Here is a 17,118-nt window from a genome sequence, read left to right as displayed (position 1 = left end):
TTTCTTTTATCGTTTTGTATTGAAAATAAATTTTCTTATAATCATTTTCAAAGTAATTACATTGCAAATTGTCAAATCCATGAAAGACTAACCATTCTTTTATTTTTCTATTTAAAAAAAACTGCTTTCACAGATGAAAACTTCTTTCTTAAAGAAAATAGTCTTCACCGATTTGAATGTATGAAATTGGTCAATAACTCCGATATATAAAATTAAATATATAATTTTAGCATTTAAAATTTAGATTCTTGTAAAATTTGATCGTCAAATTCTTGACTGTTTGTCACCCTATATATATGCTCGCATATAAATGCTAATGTATATATAGGAGTCAATATCCATCCTAATTGAAAAACGCAACGCCTTAAAAAATGATATTTAGTATGTTATCCATGTTGATTTCAATATTATTTCCTTATTTGGTTCTCTGTTAGTAATTGGTTTCAATATGTCGATAAAAGAACACCAAAAACGGAAACATGGTCTTCTTTATTATACTACGAAGTACAAAATAATCACGAGTGGAACTGAAAGAAAAACGCTGGGCTTCCTGATCATCAAGGAGTTGTCGAAGGTGCATAGATTTATGTGAGGCAGGATAAGGGGATAAATCTTTATTATGCGAGAAAGTTTGGTTAAGATCACTCAGTCCATTTTTTAAAAAAATTTAACTCGAATCTATATACATTTGAATGTTATTATATGATTTTTGGACATTTCACATCCATCAATCCAAGATAAGTTGAATCCTTTGAATTTCACTGCAGGTTTGAAAAAGTAAAGAGTGTTCCAAAATTAACGCAAGATTTGAATTTGCCACCATTGGTGCTGCAAAGTGTTGGCGTTCCTATTAAAAAACCCATTTGACATCTGAAAGTTTAGGGTTAGTAAAAATGAAAATATGATAGAGCACAGTGCTAACGCAAGATTTGAATTAAATTTTTAAAAAATCAATTTTTCATCCATTAAATTGTTATATTTTTATTGAATATTAAAGTACACAGGATAAGGTTATATATGGAATAAGACATAGGGCAAATGGCTTTCATGCCTTTGCTGGCCCATACGCACTCTTTTGTCGAAATGCTCCATGAATATTTTGCATAAATATGGCTAAATTTCGTTGATGTAGCGTTGAGTTTCGTCCTTCAATGCACGAGTACTTCTGGAATTTTTGGCATTGGCCTTTGACTTAAAATAACTTCATAAAAAGAAGTCTATTGGTCTATTAATCACACGATCTAGTGGGCCAATTCTCAAATGTTCGAAATGCTGCCGCCAGACTTTCATTGTTTTTCAAAATATTGCTCAACAATGAAAACGCGTTGTTCTAACCTGTAACGCACCATTTTTACTGATCCTAAACAACTAGTATCAAATGGTTACTAGCACTTTATTGCCCGAATGGTGGCAAATTCAATTCTTGTATTAATTTTGGGACGCTCTTTACTTTTCGATTATCCGAGCTCAAGCGAAAAGTCGCCAATACCTACGCCAACTTGCGTACAAATCCAACTCTACAACTTTTTTGGTGACGTTTTATTCGGGGGGGGGGGGAGCAAGTCTAAATTATTTGGAGTACTTTTCGCTTACGGCCTGTTAACCAAAAAGTACCTTTGAAAATAATAAACGTTTCTCTTGGAAAGCTGGAAAGCAAAGATAGATTCCTTCTCATTTAAATTACTCTTTTTAAATTCCTTTCACTCTTGATGAAAAAACCAACGGGAGTAGTCGTAGTCTTCCCGTAACATTCTCGCATAACTTCCAATTAATTTGTTCCCCTCTCCCCGCATAAAACTCTGGACCTTCCATAAGACCGCGAATACCTTGAACTGAGTTTATTAGTGCAATAAAAAGTAGTTACAAATTACATATCTGGTGACAGTTATAAATCTATAAACAGTTGTAAACAGATCTTTAGCATGAATCTACTATTATCTACCATTTTTATTTTATCTACGTGTTTTTGGAAGCCTTTTTGCAGACCAATTAACAAAAAATGTGACATTCTTGTGGCATTCTCTCTCTCTGTATATATATATATATATATATATATATATATATATATATATATATATAGGGAGTAGATAGTACCTTAATTAAAGGGTATGCGAGTATGTTTTGGTCTACAGCTGATTGCTTTTATTGCTGCAGCTATTTTTATGAAATGTCATATCTTTATGCTATTCAAATAACCAATCATTTAAAGAAGCCATTTTATTGCATATGTAAAGTGTAAATCAAAGTAAAAAGATGTCTAATAAAAATAAGAAGTTACTTCAGGTAAAATTTCAAAACCAAATCACTTTGCTTGCAATAATATCGATTTAAAGCGTTAGAATCTTGCGGAAGATTTTCATACCTGAGTGCAATATTAACCCACTCAGTTCAAACAAATCGTCAAGAAAGAGGAAATGTTAATCAGAAAAAAAGGTGATAACTTGATTGTGTTATCAGTGGTGAGAAAAGAGGGAAAAGATAAAGAGACACTCTCGCATTTCTTGCTGTTGTCAGTTAGGAATAAGTGAATCTTAATGAATTTGACGAATGGAAAATGAGTCCTGTTAAAAATATTCGTTGGATTGTAAAGTATACATCCTTCGAAATATTGCTTAGATCAAGTCACAGTTTCACGGTTGCGCAAACAGGTAAAATGCCCTTTGTATAGATTTTATTTTCGCAAGCTTTTAAATGCCCCAAAAGAAGCAAATAATTTATATATCTTAAAAGATTTTCAGTATTTATCACTATGAAAATAACGGATATTCGAAATATAATGCGAAATATTGTAGCTTCTTCGGTTTCTGCATTGTTTTTAAAAATATGTACTTTTAACTATTTTGTAATCAGAACGTGCACGCAAAAAAAAAAGTATTAAATATAAACTCGACGAGCATGAGTTTATATCCAGTATTAAAAACCATAAAAAGTACTATTTGCTTAAAATAAATTTAAAAATTTGATAAAAGTAGAGAAAAAAATTGAATGGGAGCAAAAATGGTATCACTGCGAACTTTTTTTTTTGAATATCATAATGTTATCAAAATGATTTGATTATGATAATACACTCTGAAATTCTTGAGGAAAACATAAAAATTTCTACTCATTTAAAAAAAAGTATTGTAATAAAAAAGCCTTTACTTATCCCCTGTAAAAGTTCTTTCTTTGTGAATAACTTTGAAGACTTTGTGAATTACTTAAGAAGTAACCAAGAGTCAATTTTTTTTAATCTGCCATGTCATATGAAGCACATCCACAGACACTGTGCCAACTTATAAATATTATTATGCTAAAAAAAGGCAAAATTTAAATTTTTTTTATTGAAATAAGAAAAATGATTATATAAAAATAAAATTGGTATCATTATAAAGGTAATTTTTTTAAATTTTTTTTATTCTATTACTAAATATATTAAAATTATAAATTAAATATATTTAAAAAAAATTATGCGCAATAATATGTTCCTCAGTTGTTAAGAAAGGGTTTTAACATTTAGATGAATTTTTAACTAAAAAATGTAATTAAAATATTTGAAAACTTGCTTTGAAAGAATGACAGCATCATCACGTTTCTTCAAGGAATAATATGTGATAACAATATATATAACGGCGTATGCTTTATAGAGTGGTTTCGGCAATTATCAGATGAATCTTGACCCATCACTTAATTTATAGATTATAAGCTTATAATAAACGTTACCATGATGATGTCACTGTGCACATTCTTATTTGATGTGTTTCATGTTTGTGAAAATGGAATTTCATATATATTTTTTTATCTCTCTTCCTGAGGCTCTAGAGCTATGAAATGTTGTAAAGTTATATATTTCTGATTAAAATTCAATTTATTTTTAATAATTTCAAACTTAATTATCAGCGAATTATTTATGAATTGCTCCATCTGGTAACGAAGTAAGGAAATTTGATTTTAAAATTCCCTACTTTTCATCATAATGAGTTATAAAATATATTAAGAAATAAAACATAGAAAATAATATGGATTAAAAAAAAACTCTCCAATTTTCTAAAAAACGCAATTTTAATATCTCATTTAAATGATATTCAGAAATTAAACTTCAATGAATATTGTTAATTCATAAACATTTCTCAAAACTGAAAATATATATGATACTAATATATATTATATTTTTTTCTATAAATGTTATAAAGCTTCACTTTCAGAATAGTGATACGAGTGCCTCATACTTTTTCGATTGCATTTGAACTTTCATATTTTTAATTATTTACTAATAAAACCTTGGTTTTTAAAATTATTTCCTATTTAGGAAATTGATTTTTTGTAATATGTTAATTTCATTCTATTGAGCTAAAAAGTAGAAGTTATAACTTATAGGCGTTATTTCTCAATTAGCGACTAAATCAAAATTATTTCGCAATGATTTATAATAGCGATACCAATTATTTTCTGGTTAAAATCCAGATGTCTTCAAAAATTCGTGTTAGCAAGATGATTACAAAAGGGAATTTCAGATTACTGGTCCCACCAATAAATTTCATTCAATGATACGAAATAATAATAAAGATACTCTTCAACGAAATAACTCGTTGTTTGTGTCTGTACAAATCTACTAACCACGGGATAACTTATAGTTGACTTGTAAAGTACTGAAATTGTACCGCAACATAGCATTACAATTAACTGAACGTCGAGCTGGTACTTTGGTTGACTTTGAAATTTAAAGCCCTAACTTACGTGGAATAGGAAAAACTTTTCTTCTCTATAAAATAAAATAAGCGTTTTCTTGTTCAATTTTAAATTTTGTAGAATACATCTCGCTAAGAAGTTCAACAACAAAAAGAAACCATTTCATAAAATTGGTGATCTATTTCAAAACGAAATTCTTTTAATTTTATTTCAATATGAGAAATCTTAATAAATATGATTCAGTCTTAACAGCTCTTGAAAGTCTATCATCTTCCTTAATCCCAGAATCATAATTCTATTATATGGTTTTTGTTAAATATCGCTGTTGTTTCAAACTCTTTCGATCGCATTCATTGAATATAATCTACATAAACATTTTTAATGTAAAGTGATAAAGAAGTAATCTTCGTTAAAGGAAAAAGGGATAAAACAGCAGAAATAAAAGGAATAGTAAATTTATGTCATTAATCCAAAATTCCAACTAGAAAACCTCGTTTTCAAAATTGGATCGCTAGCCGTTTTAAGTTCAATGAAGTAAAATTATTTTTGGGCTTTCAAAGTCGCAACAGCACACAACGTTTAAACCTAAGAGTGTCGTCTTATGAATTTAATTTTTTCTTCTTACTTTGCTTCCTCACGTATGTTACCAAATAAAGTAGTCTTCATTTTTGTCCTTTTTTACAAACTAATATTTCACCTCTTTTTTCACCAATATTTCATCTTTTGTTTTTCTGCTTTCGCTTGTTCGATTTTTAATTTATCAGGATTATTAGCGATTATAAACGTTTTATAGTATATTTCTCTAGTTCAAAGTCCTATTGACTATTGATTGTTTTTATTGGTCAATCCAAAATTATTTTGCATTCTTGTTATTCGAAAAAATTGCTATTCGCTCTACCTACCGTCTAAACACTCGAATCTTAGATGAGGACACGAACGTCACTTATACTCAGATTTTCCAAAATTGGAAATAAACCAAATTTAGAAATTTCAAAATTGAAAATAATCCAATTTTGTTTACTTTGTATCAAAGTAAATAAATTCAATCATGCGTTTTGAATGCTTCTTTTATCAATTAAAAACAAAATATGACAGGGAACAAGATCACAGATCAAATTTAATTGTTTTGATTGATTGATTTCCTGAATTTATCGCGTGTGCATGCATATAAATATATGGACTAGCAAAGAGTCAATTGAAGAATAAATTTAGTTCTAAATTTAACATACCAAATCAAAAAAGCACCAAAAAAATCAAAAAAATTATCACTAAATTCTATTTATCCATTTTTTTTTTGTAGCTGTTTTGATCTGATGTATTCGTTCGTTTATGTATTATTCGTTCGTATGTATTCGTATTCGTTCGTATGTATTATTCGTTTGTGTTCTCAGTAATCCAAACAAACTTTTTGTGGAAGGATTTCCTTCAGAATTTGATAGACGTCTTAGATTTATTATAAAGACTACAATGGTGGTTGGTTCTCGCCATCCTGGCGGGTACAGAAAAGGGGGAAGGAGAATGTCTGGTTCCTCCTATCTATGACGGGACTTACTTCTCAAGGGAAAGATTCCACCGTGGCCGGTAATGGTCTTTAGGACTCAACTGCAGCTCCATCAGTGTTGCTGTTGGGACGGTCCGGTCAATCAAGTTTTTCCGTGTGCCTTCTGATGGATCAGAGTAGTTAATTTAATTTTATAAAGATCACAACCCTAATTTTTTCCGTCTAGTTGAAAGTATTTTTAAACTATCCTATTTTGAATTGTCACATTTTTGGAGACATCAAAAATGTATTTTTCTAGCTTAAAAAGATGTAAAAAAGTGGAAATTTGTCAAAATTTCGAATTCATTTTTATTTATTTTTTTTACAATTACAATATTTTGCCTCGGTATATTTTACATGCGAGCAAGTAAAAAGACGTGCGCCAAAATATTCTATAATTTGTTAATATATTAGATAACCAAGGGAAAAAAATATTCATCCGATTTCTTAAAATGTTTATTCTGGTGATCCATATATAAGCCTAACTTCAAGCTAAAAATAAAGTACAATGGAACCTCACTTAGCGAGCATAATTCTTTCTAGGCTCTTATTCGTAGTGTGAAGCACTCGAACAAATTTAAAATAATATATCATTTATAATGCTTGCTATTTTACTTACTCATAAAAAAAGTCTAGAGAAAGTATTGTAATTATCAACTCGATTCGAACTCGGGAGTTTGAAGAATTTCTACTTTTCATACCACCTAGAATTCAAAAAATTTTTGTTTTGAAAAATGTCTGTCCGTCTTGACAGAGATAAAAACGCTTTTAGATAGATTAATGAAATTTTGCATACAGTTTTGACATCAAATGTATCAAATTTTGAGCAAAATCCGATTTAAAGGGAGTCAGTTTGTTCTGCTGTTCGAATATAAGTTATCATGATATATACAAAAAAAAAAAGAATCAGATGAATAAGATTTGGTACACGGATTTAACATCTATAGTGTACACAGCTACCAGCCAAATCCAACAAGAGGTTGGCCGCCTGTCTGTCAGTACTATTAGAAACATGTAAACGCGATAACTCGAAAAACACTACTTAAATATACTCAATTTGGTATGAGAGTTTATGACTGCAAGTGAAGTTTTGCTTCCAATTTTATTAAAATCGGCTGGAAAAAACGTGTCTAAAAATCATATTTGATTTCCTCATACTTTTAATAGCATGCCAGGGATTAATAGCCAAAAAACTCGCCAATGGTCTTACTATAGTTTCAGTAAAAATGTTAAATTCCCGCCTAAGATTAATATTTCATGACTTTTATATACAGGATATTCTTTGGTATGATGCCCTTAATAGAAAATATGTATGAAAATTTGGGGGGACCACTCCGGCTAGTTTTCAAAAAACTTGTTTAAAGACATCTGTACTTGGCTACACTTCAAAATTTGGCGAAAATGTGACTCAGCATTATCTTTAAATGAATTTGAATAGCGCATAGCTACAGCTTAATCAGGGCGATACTTCTCAACATAAGATGCAATAATTTCCCGTGTTTTCAGCAGCCTTCTTATTTTACTGGAAGGTTTTTACTCTAATGATATTGTTATCTCTTTTTCTCTTGACCAGATCTTCTTCTAGTGAATCCACTAGCTCATCGATGTCATTGCTAATCATTTCTAGCCGCGAAATCTCATCCAGAGGCAAACTTTCATTGATTAAAACCCGCAGGTATTTGCAAACCTCTGAGAGTCGCGTTCGACAACGGTATCTGTCCAAAATGTTATGCGAACAATTATTTATTTTAACATTTAATTTGTGAAGAGATCGTTAAGTGAGGTTTGACTCTATTTCTCTTTCATTTCATTTCAGTTCAACAACGGAGAGTCGATGACGATGACTTCTTCCACTCTACTACTAGGGATCCTACCACAGACAATACCGAGGGCACCTTCATGAGAAATATCTGGTACATCATCGTCCCCATCCTCTCATTTATATTCCTGTGTCTGCTATTCTGCATCTGCAAACTGACTTTAGACGCATTTCCAGATGTGATATCATTTTCTTCGGCAAGGACATCGCTCAGGCTCGATCTCAGAGGTCTGAACAGCAATCTGCAAAGCGGAAGCGGTGTACCATCTGGTAGTACAGAACCGCTAGCTGTTTTTGTTAATGATGGGTACGAAGGTGCCCTCCAAAACAGACAGGCAGAACAGGATAGTTCGGCCACCGAGAATCCGCCTGATTATGACGTTGTTGCGTTGAGCATTCTTACAAATCAGAACTCGGCTTTTCCTTCTGTAGCAAGGAAAACTCTCGAATCTCCACCTCCGCAGTATGATGAAAGTCATTTGACTTTCAAGTAAGGCGAATGAGTGCAGCATTGACTTGAATTACTTTTTTTCAAGTAAAGTGCATGTGTGCAGCATTGACTTGAATTGTATCTTTGAAATGTTTTCAATTAAAGCGCACTAGTGCAGCATTGACTTGAATAATGTTTTTTTCAAATGAAGTGCTTGTGTGCAGCATTGACTTGAATAATGTTTTTTTTTTCAAATGAAGTGCTTGTGTGCAGCATTGACTTGAATAATGTTTTTTTTTCAAATGAAGTGCTTGTGTGCAGCATTGACTTGAATGACGTTCAAGAAAAGTGAATGCGTGCACTAGTGTAGCATTGACTTGAATGATGTTTTTTCAAATGAAGTGCATGTGTGCAGCATTGACTTGAATGACGATTTTTCAAATGAAATGCATGTGTGCAGCATTGACTTGAATGACGTTTTTTTTCAAGAAAAGTGAATGTGTACAGCATTGACTTGAATTGTATCTTTGAGTTTTTTCAAGTAAAGTGCACGTATGTAGACTTGAATTATAAATTTGATTTTTTGTTTTTGTTTTCGAAATCTTTTAAGTCTTTCTAAAAATAAGAATGAAAGGTTTAATGAATAAATAATAATGAAATAAAAATTCTCTGTTAATAATGAAATAAAAATTAAAAAATACACATAACCAGGTGTCAGTATAAGAAGAAGGTGAAAGTATTAACACTAACGCTAATAAATGGCTGCAGTAACTATTTATTTTCGATGGGCAAACTATTGTCGCTTTCAAAATGAAATTCATTCAACTATTCGTTCATATACACATTTCAAATTCTTTCTTCATAATTGATTCACTCTTTTAAGTTCTAATTTCATATTTGATTTACATTTTTTATTTCACGTTTCAAGCTCTGACTACATGTTCGATTCTCATTTGAAGTTCTGATTTCATATTCGACTCATATTTCAAGTCCTGAATTTCCCTTTAATTCACATTTCCAATTCAGACTTCATATTCGACTCATATTTCAAGTCCTGAATTTCCCTTTAATTCACATTTCCAATTCAGACTTCATATTCGAGTCACATTTCAAGTCTTGACTTTCTTCTTGATACATGTTTCAAGTTCTGATTTCATATTTGATTTACATTTCATGTCTTGTTATCAGATCTAGTTCCCATTGACTTAATGACTAAGCTCCAAGGTAATTATTATTATTATTATTTTGCATAGAATTTTAATTTTACTCACGAAGTATGAACACGCTTATTTTAGGCTTCTTTCTAATAAAAAAAATATAATTTCAGATCTTAATTTTAATGATAATTAAATTTTGGTTCCATATAAGTGGCGCCATCTAGTAAGGAATTTTAGAAAAATAATTCGAAATTCCAGATTAATTACGAATTAATTTCTGACTTTATATTTAATTCATAATATTTATTTATAATTAATGGCAGATCTTCAGAATCATTTAAAAAAAATTTATTTACACATTATTTTAGTTCTGTACTCGAGGTTGAATACGTTTATGTTTCTTGCTAATACATATTTAATATTTTTGAAAGGATTTTCGGTTTGTCGATAAATGATAATTAACCTTTGATTCGATATCAGTGGAGCTATCTTTTAGGGAACTTAAGATGGAGGAGGATGGGAAATTTCATAATATTTATTTTACAACTTCTCTATTACTTTTGATTCACATATTACATTCGTATTTCTTATTTGATTCACATTTAAAGTCCAGATATCATATTTGATTACATTGGCTTAATAATTGCCCTTCAGATCCAAAAAGATTTTTAAAAAAAACAATACTTTAGATTTTGCGTAAGAATTGTGAAGTAATTATTTTAAACGTCTTTGTAATACATACTTAATATTTTCAGAGCTTAATTTTCTAGAAATAAAATAATGTAAATTTTGATTCCATGTTAGTGGCATCATTTGGTAGAGAATTTGAGAAAAAAAATAATTGGAAACTCAGTAATATTTATAATATTGAAATATATTACAGAGCTAAGAGGGGAAAATAAAAATAAAATGTTTTTACGAATGCGCTTTTATTAGTTGACTCAAAAGTATATAATAACATTTTATGAGAACTGCGGTGTCAAAACAAAACCCTTGAAATATGTGTTTAGTGGGGCAAGAGGAGGGATTTGAAAACAGTATAATAAGGAAATTAGCCCACTAGAAAGAAAACACCTAATGAGACGTTACAAATTAAAAATTAGTTAGAATATTTCTATCATGTATTTACAATTTGGTTTTGGCCATCATATTCCAGACAGAAAAAAAATGAACTTTTGATAATGCTATTAAGAAGATACTTTTAAAAACTATTATTTATTATAAACCGTCTTTAGTGGCCAGCTAATTCACCTGGAATACTATTGAAAATCATGCAAATTTTTCGAAAATTATGAAAATTCAGAAAAAAAAATAGCACAATATCTAAATTAGTATCTTTAAAAAGACAATGTTCTAATTTTGAAATAATGTAAAAACATCTTTTGTGCCTTAGAATTTAGGGAAATTATCGCTGAAAATGTAAAAATTTGTCATTCTTAATTAATTAAAATATCAGAAAATTTCATCAGGGTATGCATTTGCTCTTTCTAAAGTATATCTACTCTAAATTTAGTTGCTCTAAGTGAAACAGCCCATCCCTTAAAGCGTCAAATACACGCACGGATTCATAATCCGTATCGGTATTATAATATGTAGATACCATTTAAAATGGCCTCATTAAGCGGCAATGTTTACCAAACACGGGAAACCTTACATTCGAAATTATCGCTATAAATGGCAAAATTTTTCAAAAATAGAAGTTTGCATAATCTTGTGGCAATAGAAATTAGATAAAATTACAGAAAAATTATCAATTTAGAAACATTATTGGTTGAAATTATTGTGAAGTAAGAATATTAACCTACGAATAGCAAGAACACATTCGGTTTACATAATGAGTTTAGATAAAAAGGAGGAGGAGGGGCGAAGAAGAGGCGTAGTGATAATATTTTTTCCTTAATATCTCTGTCAATGAGGTCGATAAGAAGGAAAAAATATTTAAACAATTGCTTCTGTGTGGTTTTTATTTTCAAGATAGAAAAAAAAAATGACTTCTGCTGAAGGTTCTCAGAGAATTACGAAGTACGTCCTCGCATGCTTTCTATGGTTTGATCCCACGTTTTTAATAGAAAGTGCAACAGGTAAGTTAAAATGATAGAATTTTTTATACTGTTTTATATATTAAATTATTCTATTTTGTAATTTGGAAATAAATATATTATAAATATTTATTTCCAAATATATTAGAAATATTTTATTAAAATTTTTAAATATTTATTTATTAAGTTTTCCAACCTGAAAGCTTTTAAGCAGCAAAATTATTATATGGCTAAACACTTTTTCATGTGATTTTATAATAAGTATTCTTATTTTAGATTATCATGATTGTAATTATTTACTGTTGATCATATTTAGAATAGTTACTTTTCAATGCAAAATGAAGATCACTTTTAATTTCTGAATGCTATATTAAATATCAGTTAAATAAATGTTAACCAAAAATTTGTTTTTCATTTATGATTTTATCATGTGAGAACATGATATTGTTTTTTATCATGTGAAAAAATGATATTGTTTTGGTTTGAGGTTTTTGAAGCGATTTAAAGGCAACAAATTGCTGAAACCTCAAAATGCGTAGGCAACAAATTGGCGATTTATCCCGTTTTTTTCTTTTCCTTTTTTTTCACAGTATAGCTTATGAAATATCTATCGTCTGCTAATGTAGTTTTATATTGGAGTCGGCTTTCACCGTATAGTTTTTCCATTATCTATCGACTGCTAATATAGTTTTATTTTGTAGTCGGCTTTCACTGTATAGCCTTTGAAATATTTGTCGTCTGCTGTTGTAATATCGTCTACTGTTGTTTGAAATATCTATCGTCTGCAACGTTTTCCAAAATTAAACCAAACAAGTTAAAATATTGTTTGTTTAGTCGATAAAGATTGTTGGTTCAGGGATAATTTAATAATTTCTAAATAATTAAAATAAGGTTATTAGAAAATAATGCAGAGGGTTGTCATATTTGGCTACTTATCGCCAACTAAAGTTACAACTTAATTTCCAAATTATACATTCTCTGAATTCTTACGAATTGTCTTAATTAATTTAAGCCATTAACTAGTTTAAACCGGTTTGAAACAATCATGAGACTATCATATTACATATGCGTCGATATTTAAACAAATGATGGGTTTTTTTCATCTTAAAATCTGCCGAGCTCCAAAACTTTGTTTGTCAGCAAGAAAAATTTAAAATGAAAGTTTAAAAAAATTATCATTATATATATATATAGAGAGAGAGAGATGGGGAGGAGGGTAGAGACCGATAAAGAAGTTTTGTTTTGACTTAAAGTAATTATGTCAAATAATAACTTAAAAAATAATAATGTTCTCTGAAATTTGAAACAGTAGATTTCATTTTTTTTATTATTATTCTTAATTTTTACCTCATAAAAATGATTTTTACATTATCATAAAACTAAAATAATCACCTTTTAAATGATAACAATTTCATTTCTGTGCTTTCTTTTCTCTGATTTTAATACATATATAAATTTAATTTGATACGAAATCTGTTACAAAGTTTTTATTATTATTCGAGTTAGAATAACAGATTAACAGATATTCATCAGATTTAAGTTCATTTCTTTGTTCTTTCAAATTCTTTCAACGGATGCTTTTGTTCTTATTAAGAATAAGATTTAAAAAATTAAGCGGAATATTAGTAATTATTCATCATACCTTCTAAAAATATTATTGCACAAAAATGGCTTTTAATATTTAAAAACTTTTCCTTTCAATGATGACAATTTAATTATTGTGCAAAGTTTTCCATAATTCTGGTAACTTTTTAAATAATTTTAGCTTAAATTTTAGCAATAGATTTTTTTATTGTTGAATTGTTTTTATTTTTTCTTCAAATATTCATTCGCATGATTTTCTTTCTCTGTTGAAGGCTAAGGCAAAATAATTATGCTTAATATCTATTTGTTTATATGAAAAATAAAAAATAAAAAATGAATTTATAGAATCCCGAAAGTTAGATTCCGTGGTTCCGTTAGTATCATCCACATATGAGTAAAACACATAAGCAGCCAAATTATTTTTAAAATATTGCTTTAATAATGTTTGCTTAATGTTAATTTTTTTTCCTTGATTGAATTATAAATACTAAGCTATACATAAAAGATAAAAATAAAAGAAAACACAGCTCGTACACCTGGCAATCCAATTCATCCCCAAAGGCGGGTAGGCGTAAATAAATAACTTAAAAAAAAAGCAATTATCCTCATACGTTCCTGTATCTTTAAGAAAAGTTAAAATTTTCTTCTTTCAACTCATATAGATTAAATATAGAAATTTTCGTTTTATAATAATACTAAACTTTTTATTAGAAAAATAATTTCTTAAATTTATATAATTAACACAATGTATTCTGTATATACGACCCGCATGATAAAAAAATCAATTAAACATGGTAGCAATACATTAAATCTGGAGCTACCCTATTTGAGACGTAGTTGCTTCTTGGGTCTTGGTTGCTTGTGCTGCTTCTTGGTTGGTGAAGATTTTTCAAAATTTTCATTTAATTTTTAATCAAAATTATTTAGGATTTCCTCTGGTAAGTTCAGAGCATATTATATGAATATATTTAGATTACTATAGATAAATATTGTTACGAATTTATAATGTTACTTACTTCTTTGAGCAGTTGGTTTCCTGGTAAGGAAGCGAATTTTGCAGATAAATCTAATGGATGGCGAACCAATAACCCTCTGTTTTTGTCGCCAAAATTGGCGATCATTTGGTTCCAAATGGTCGCCAATTTTAACGATATCTCTATTAGGACTATACTCATATTTATTTTTTCTATATTCTATATTCATTTTTTCGAAAGCTCAAGAAAAAAAATGAATGACCAGTAATGTTATAGAATTTTGGCGACAGCTCTATTAGGATTTCAACTTAGTGTTTATTCTTGAGCTTTCGATATCCTATCACATTAATTATAAAAGCAGAGGTCCACACACGAAGGAATGAGTGTTCGAATTGATTTTGTCTTTGGAATATCAATCTCTTACGAGTTCTCTGTAGGTGCTTTGTGCCATTACAATTGTTTATTACCAATCACTTGCGTGCGTTTACTGTTTCCAGGAAGAGTTGTTTTGTATGCTTTTTGTCTGTGTTTTATGCATTTTGTGCGATATACAGCCGTTATCTATTACTGGCTCACCGGGTGGGTTTTCTATGAATATATTTTTCTAATTATTATATTTTCAATTATACATAAAAAAACCTATTTTAATAAATTTTCATACATTTCTTAACAATATTTTCCATCATTTTATCATCCATCATCAATGTGTGGGCATCACATTTCCATATTTATAAGCGCACGTCTTATGGCGATATTAAGTACATTTTTCACACGCATTATCATTGCTAAAATTAACTCTCTGAGTACGTAATTTTTAAAAATCGCTATTTAGACCCGATATTTGCAAATAAATACAAATATTTTTCGAACAAAGTGAACTGATATATATATATATATATATATATATTAGTGAACTGATGGTACATGTTATTGTTAGTATATAATAAAAATCTGTAATCATAAAAATAAACACACTAAACTGCGAAAAACACAGGATACAATAGAAAATGGACTAATAAGAGTTAATTTTTAAAATTAATATAAGGACGTAAGAGTCTTGCCTAAAACCATACTATACTGTGATGTGTCAAATTAAAGATTCAAATTTCCCTTAAATTTGCTGTAAAATGTAAAATCTTGCTATTGAATCAATTATTTTTTAATTTGCCATTTTCAAAGGCAGATTAATTGTGTTATATCCAATATGATAAGATGATATCATTTATTGGTTACAGTGCAGCGACGTCTCTATAAATCCTCTCTTAATAAATGAAGAGAGCGTCGTAATTGTGAGAAGTCCTGATCTCGAGAATTTAATGAATCTTCACCTTTTATATCTCCCCGTAATCGACAACTCATTTTTGATAGGATGTGATCATGGTAAATCAAAACTCATTGAGCTAGACAGAGTTAATTTGGTATGTAATTTTAAATCCAAATTTGTATATTTCTAAGAAATTTGGACGAAACTCAATCATCTGTAGTCTGGTTAGTTGTCGGGCGGAGTACAAGTCAACACGATAATTACAAAAAGTTGAGACTTTGATTGATATATTTTGATTCGCGATTTCATAATCTAAAGAATAAATTCGTGTCACATTTGAGACTAATCCATCAAGGAGTTCTCCATCCCTTTGCTCTATATGTCCGCATGCATGTAGAAAGTAAATGTTTGAAGCTAGATAAAATTTGGCGTGTGATCTTGTTACTAAAGTCATAGCTTTGTGTTTAATTTTAGTTTCAATCGGTCAAAAAAAAAGAAAAAAAAAAAGACGTCCTAAGGGCACATTCGACATTCTTTTATATATCTTATGCCAGAATATTTCAGGGAAATGACTCCCACATAATAATTTCTTTCATAAATAGTTTTTACTTTGCGCATGATTTTTGAATTGAAATTTACAGAAATTCTCTCTTCCTTTTTTAGCCCAGAAACTGGAAGCTGATAGCTTTGGAGACTATGATAACAGTTCAGAACTTATAATAATTTTTGGAACACTGTTAGCTTTTATTTTAATTTTGTTCTTTTGCATATGTGTTTGTGGTAAACTTAATTTACGATCATCAACATCAGTAGAAGAATCTAGGAAGTCTGGAATAATAGAAATACATAGGCCACCGGCCAGAAGATATCATTCCCTTGATTCGAGACGAGAACTATCTGGTGAACCAGCAAGAATCCATGTGGTCAATGAAATAGACAGCAATCGTGGATCAGATGAAGTAACCATCCCACGTCTCTCTACCCAAGCAAGTAGTGGAAATCTTGAAAATGTAGTAACAGATAAACCACCTGATTATTTCACAATCAGACACAATAATTTGAAAAATCCAACATAAACAATATTTCCAGTTATCCAGAAAGACAATGAACCACCACCTGCTGAATATGGCAAATAAAATCCATTGCTTAAATGAATGCCTTAAAAATATTTTGGATTTGTATTATATTTTCATCTTAATCTTCATGTATGAAAGCACTGTATAGATAACATCTCTTTCCTCAGCTCTATCCATTATAGATAACATCTCTTTCCTCAGCTCTATCCATTCAAGTCCTTTCCAGAGTAGAAGAGAGTCTGACAATGTGCTACCACAGGAACTACCAGATTATTCCACCTTAACACTGAACTATCTTAATGCAACTGACTTTTGCAGTTACCAAGAAAGGCAATGAAACACCACCTCCAGAATAAAGAAAGAGAATCCATTGTTTAAATGCTGAGCTGTTTTGAAAAATATTTCTATTTCTATTTTCAACCTGATGTTTCTTGTACGAATCTTTGCAAGGTTTGCAATGCAACTAAGTCCACTTTTGCAGTTATCAAGAAAGACAATGAAACATTACCTCCAGAATATAGAAAGAGAATCCATTGTTTAAATTCTGAGCTGTTTTGAAAAATATTTCTA

At 29.7% G+C, this 17,118-nt stretch overlaps 2 protein-coding genes across 2 annotated transcripts; both read left to right on the top strand.

Annotated features, from left to right (window-relative positions):
* Nucleotides 1-2,485: 2,485 nt before the first annotated feature.
* On the top strand, nucleotides 2,486-8,722 carry LOC129961957 (uncharacterized). Its single transcript, XM_056075607.1, has 2 exons — nucleotides 2,486-2,648; nucleotides 8,022-8,722. The coding sequence occupies exons 1-2, from the start codon at nucleotides 2,555-2,557 to the stop codon at nucleotides 8,516-8,518; spliced, it is 591 nt and encodes a 196-aa protein (XP_055931582.1). The 5' UTR covers nucleotides 2,486-2,554; the 3' UTR covers nucleotides 8,519-8,722.
* Nucleotides 8,723-11,597: 2,875 nt separating this feature from the next.
* Nucleotides 11,598-17,118, top strand: LOC129962046 (uncharacterized). Its single transcript, XM_056075738.1, has 2 exons — nucleotides 11,598-11,692; nucleotides 16,136-17,118. The coding sequence occupies exons 1-2, from the start codon at nucleotides 11,599-11,601 to the stop codon at nucleotides 16,546-16,548; spliced, it is 507 nt and encodes a 168-aa protein (XP_055931713.1). The 5' UTR covers nucleotide 11,598; the 3' UTR covers nucleotides 16,549-17,118.

Source organism: Argiope bruennichi, chromosome 2, assembly GCF_947563725.1.
Source record: "Argiope bruennichi chromosome 2, qqArgBrue1.1, whole genome shotgun sequence".
Lineage (NCBI taxonomy): Eukaryota > Metazoa > Arthropoda > Arachnida > Araneae > Araneidae > Argiope > Argiope bruennichi.
The sequence above is the reverse complement of the archived record's forward strand: the minus strand, read 5'-3'. Positions and strand labels throughout refer to the sequence as shown.

Coding starts and splice junctions, on each gene's coding strand:
- LOC129961957 (XM_056075607.1), top strand. CDS start 2,555: ATGAGTCCTGTTAAAAATATTCGTTGGATTGTAAAGTATACATCCTTC. Junction 2,649..8,021: donor TTTCACGGTTGCGCAAACAG/GTAAAATGCCCT, acceptor ATTTCATTTCAG/TTCAACAACGGAGAGTCGAT.
- LOC129962046 (XM_056075738.1), top strand. CDS start 11,599: ATGACTTCTGCTGAAGGTTCTCAGAGAATTACGAAGTACGTCCTCGCA. Junction 11,693..16,135: donor TTTAATAGAAAGTGCAACAG/GTAAGTTAAAAT, acceptor TTCCTTTTTTAG/CCCAGAAACTGGAAGCTGAT.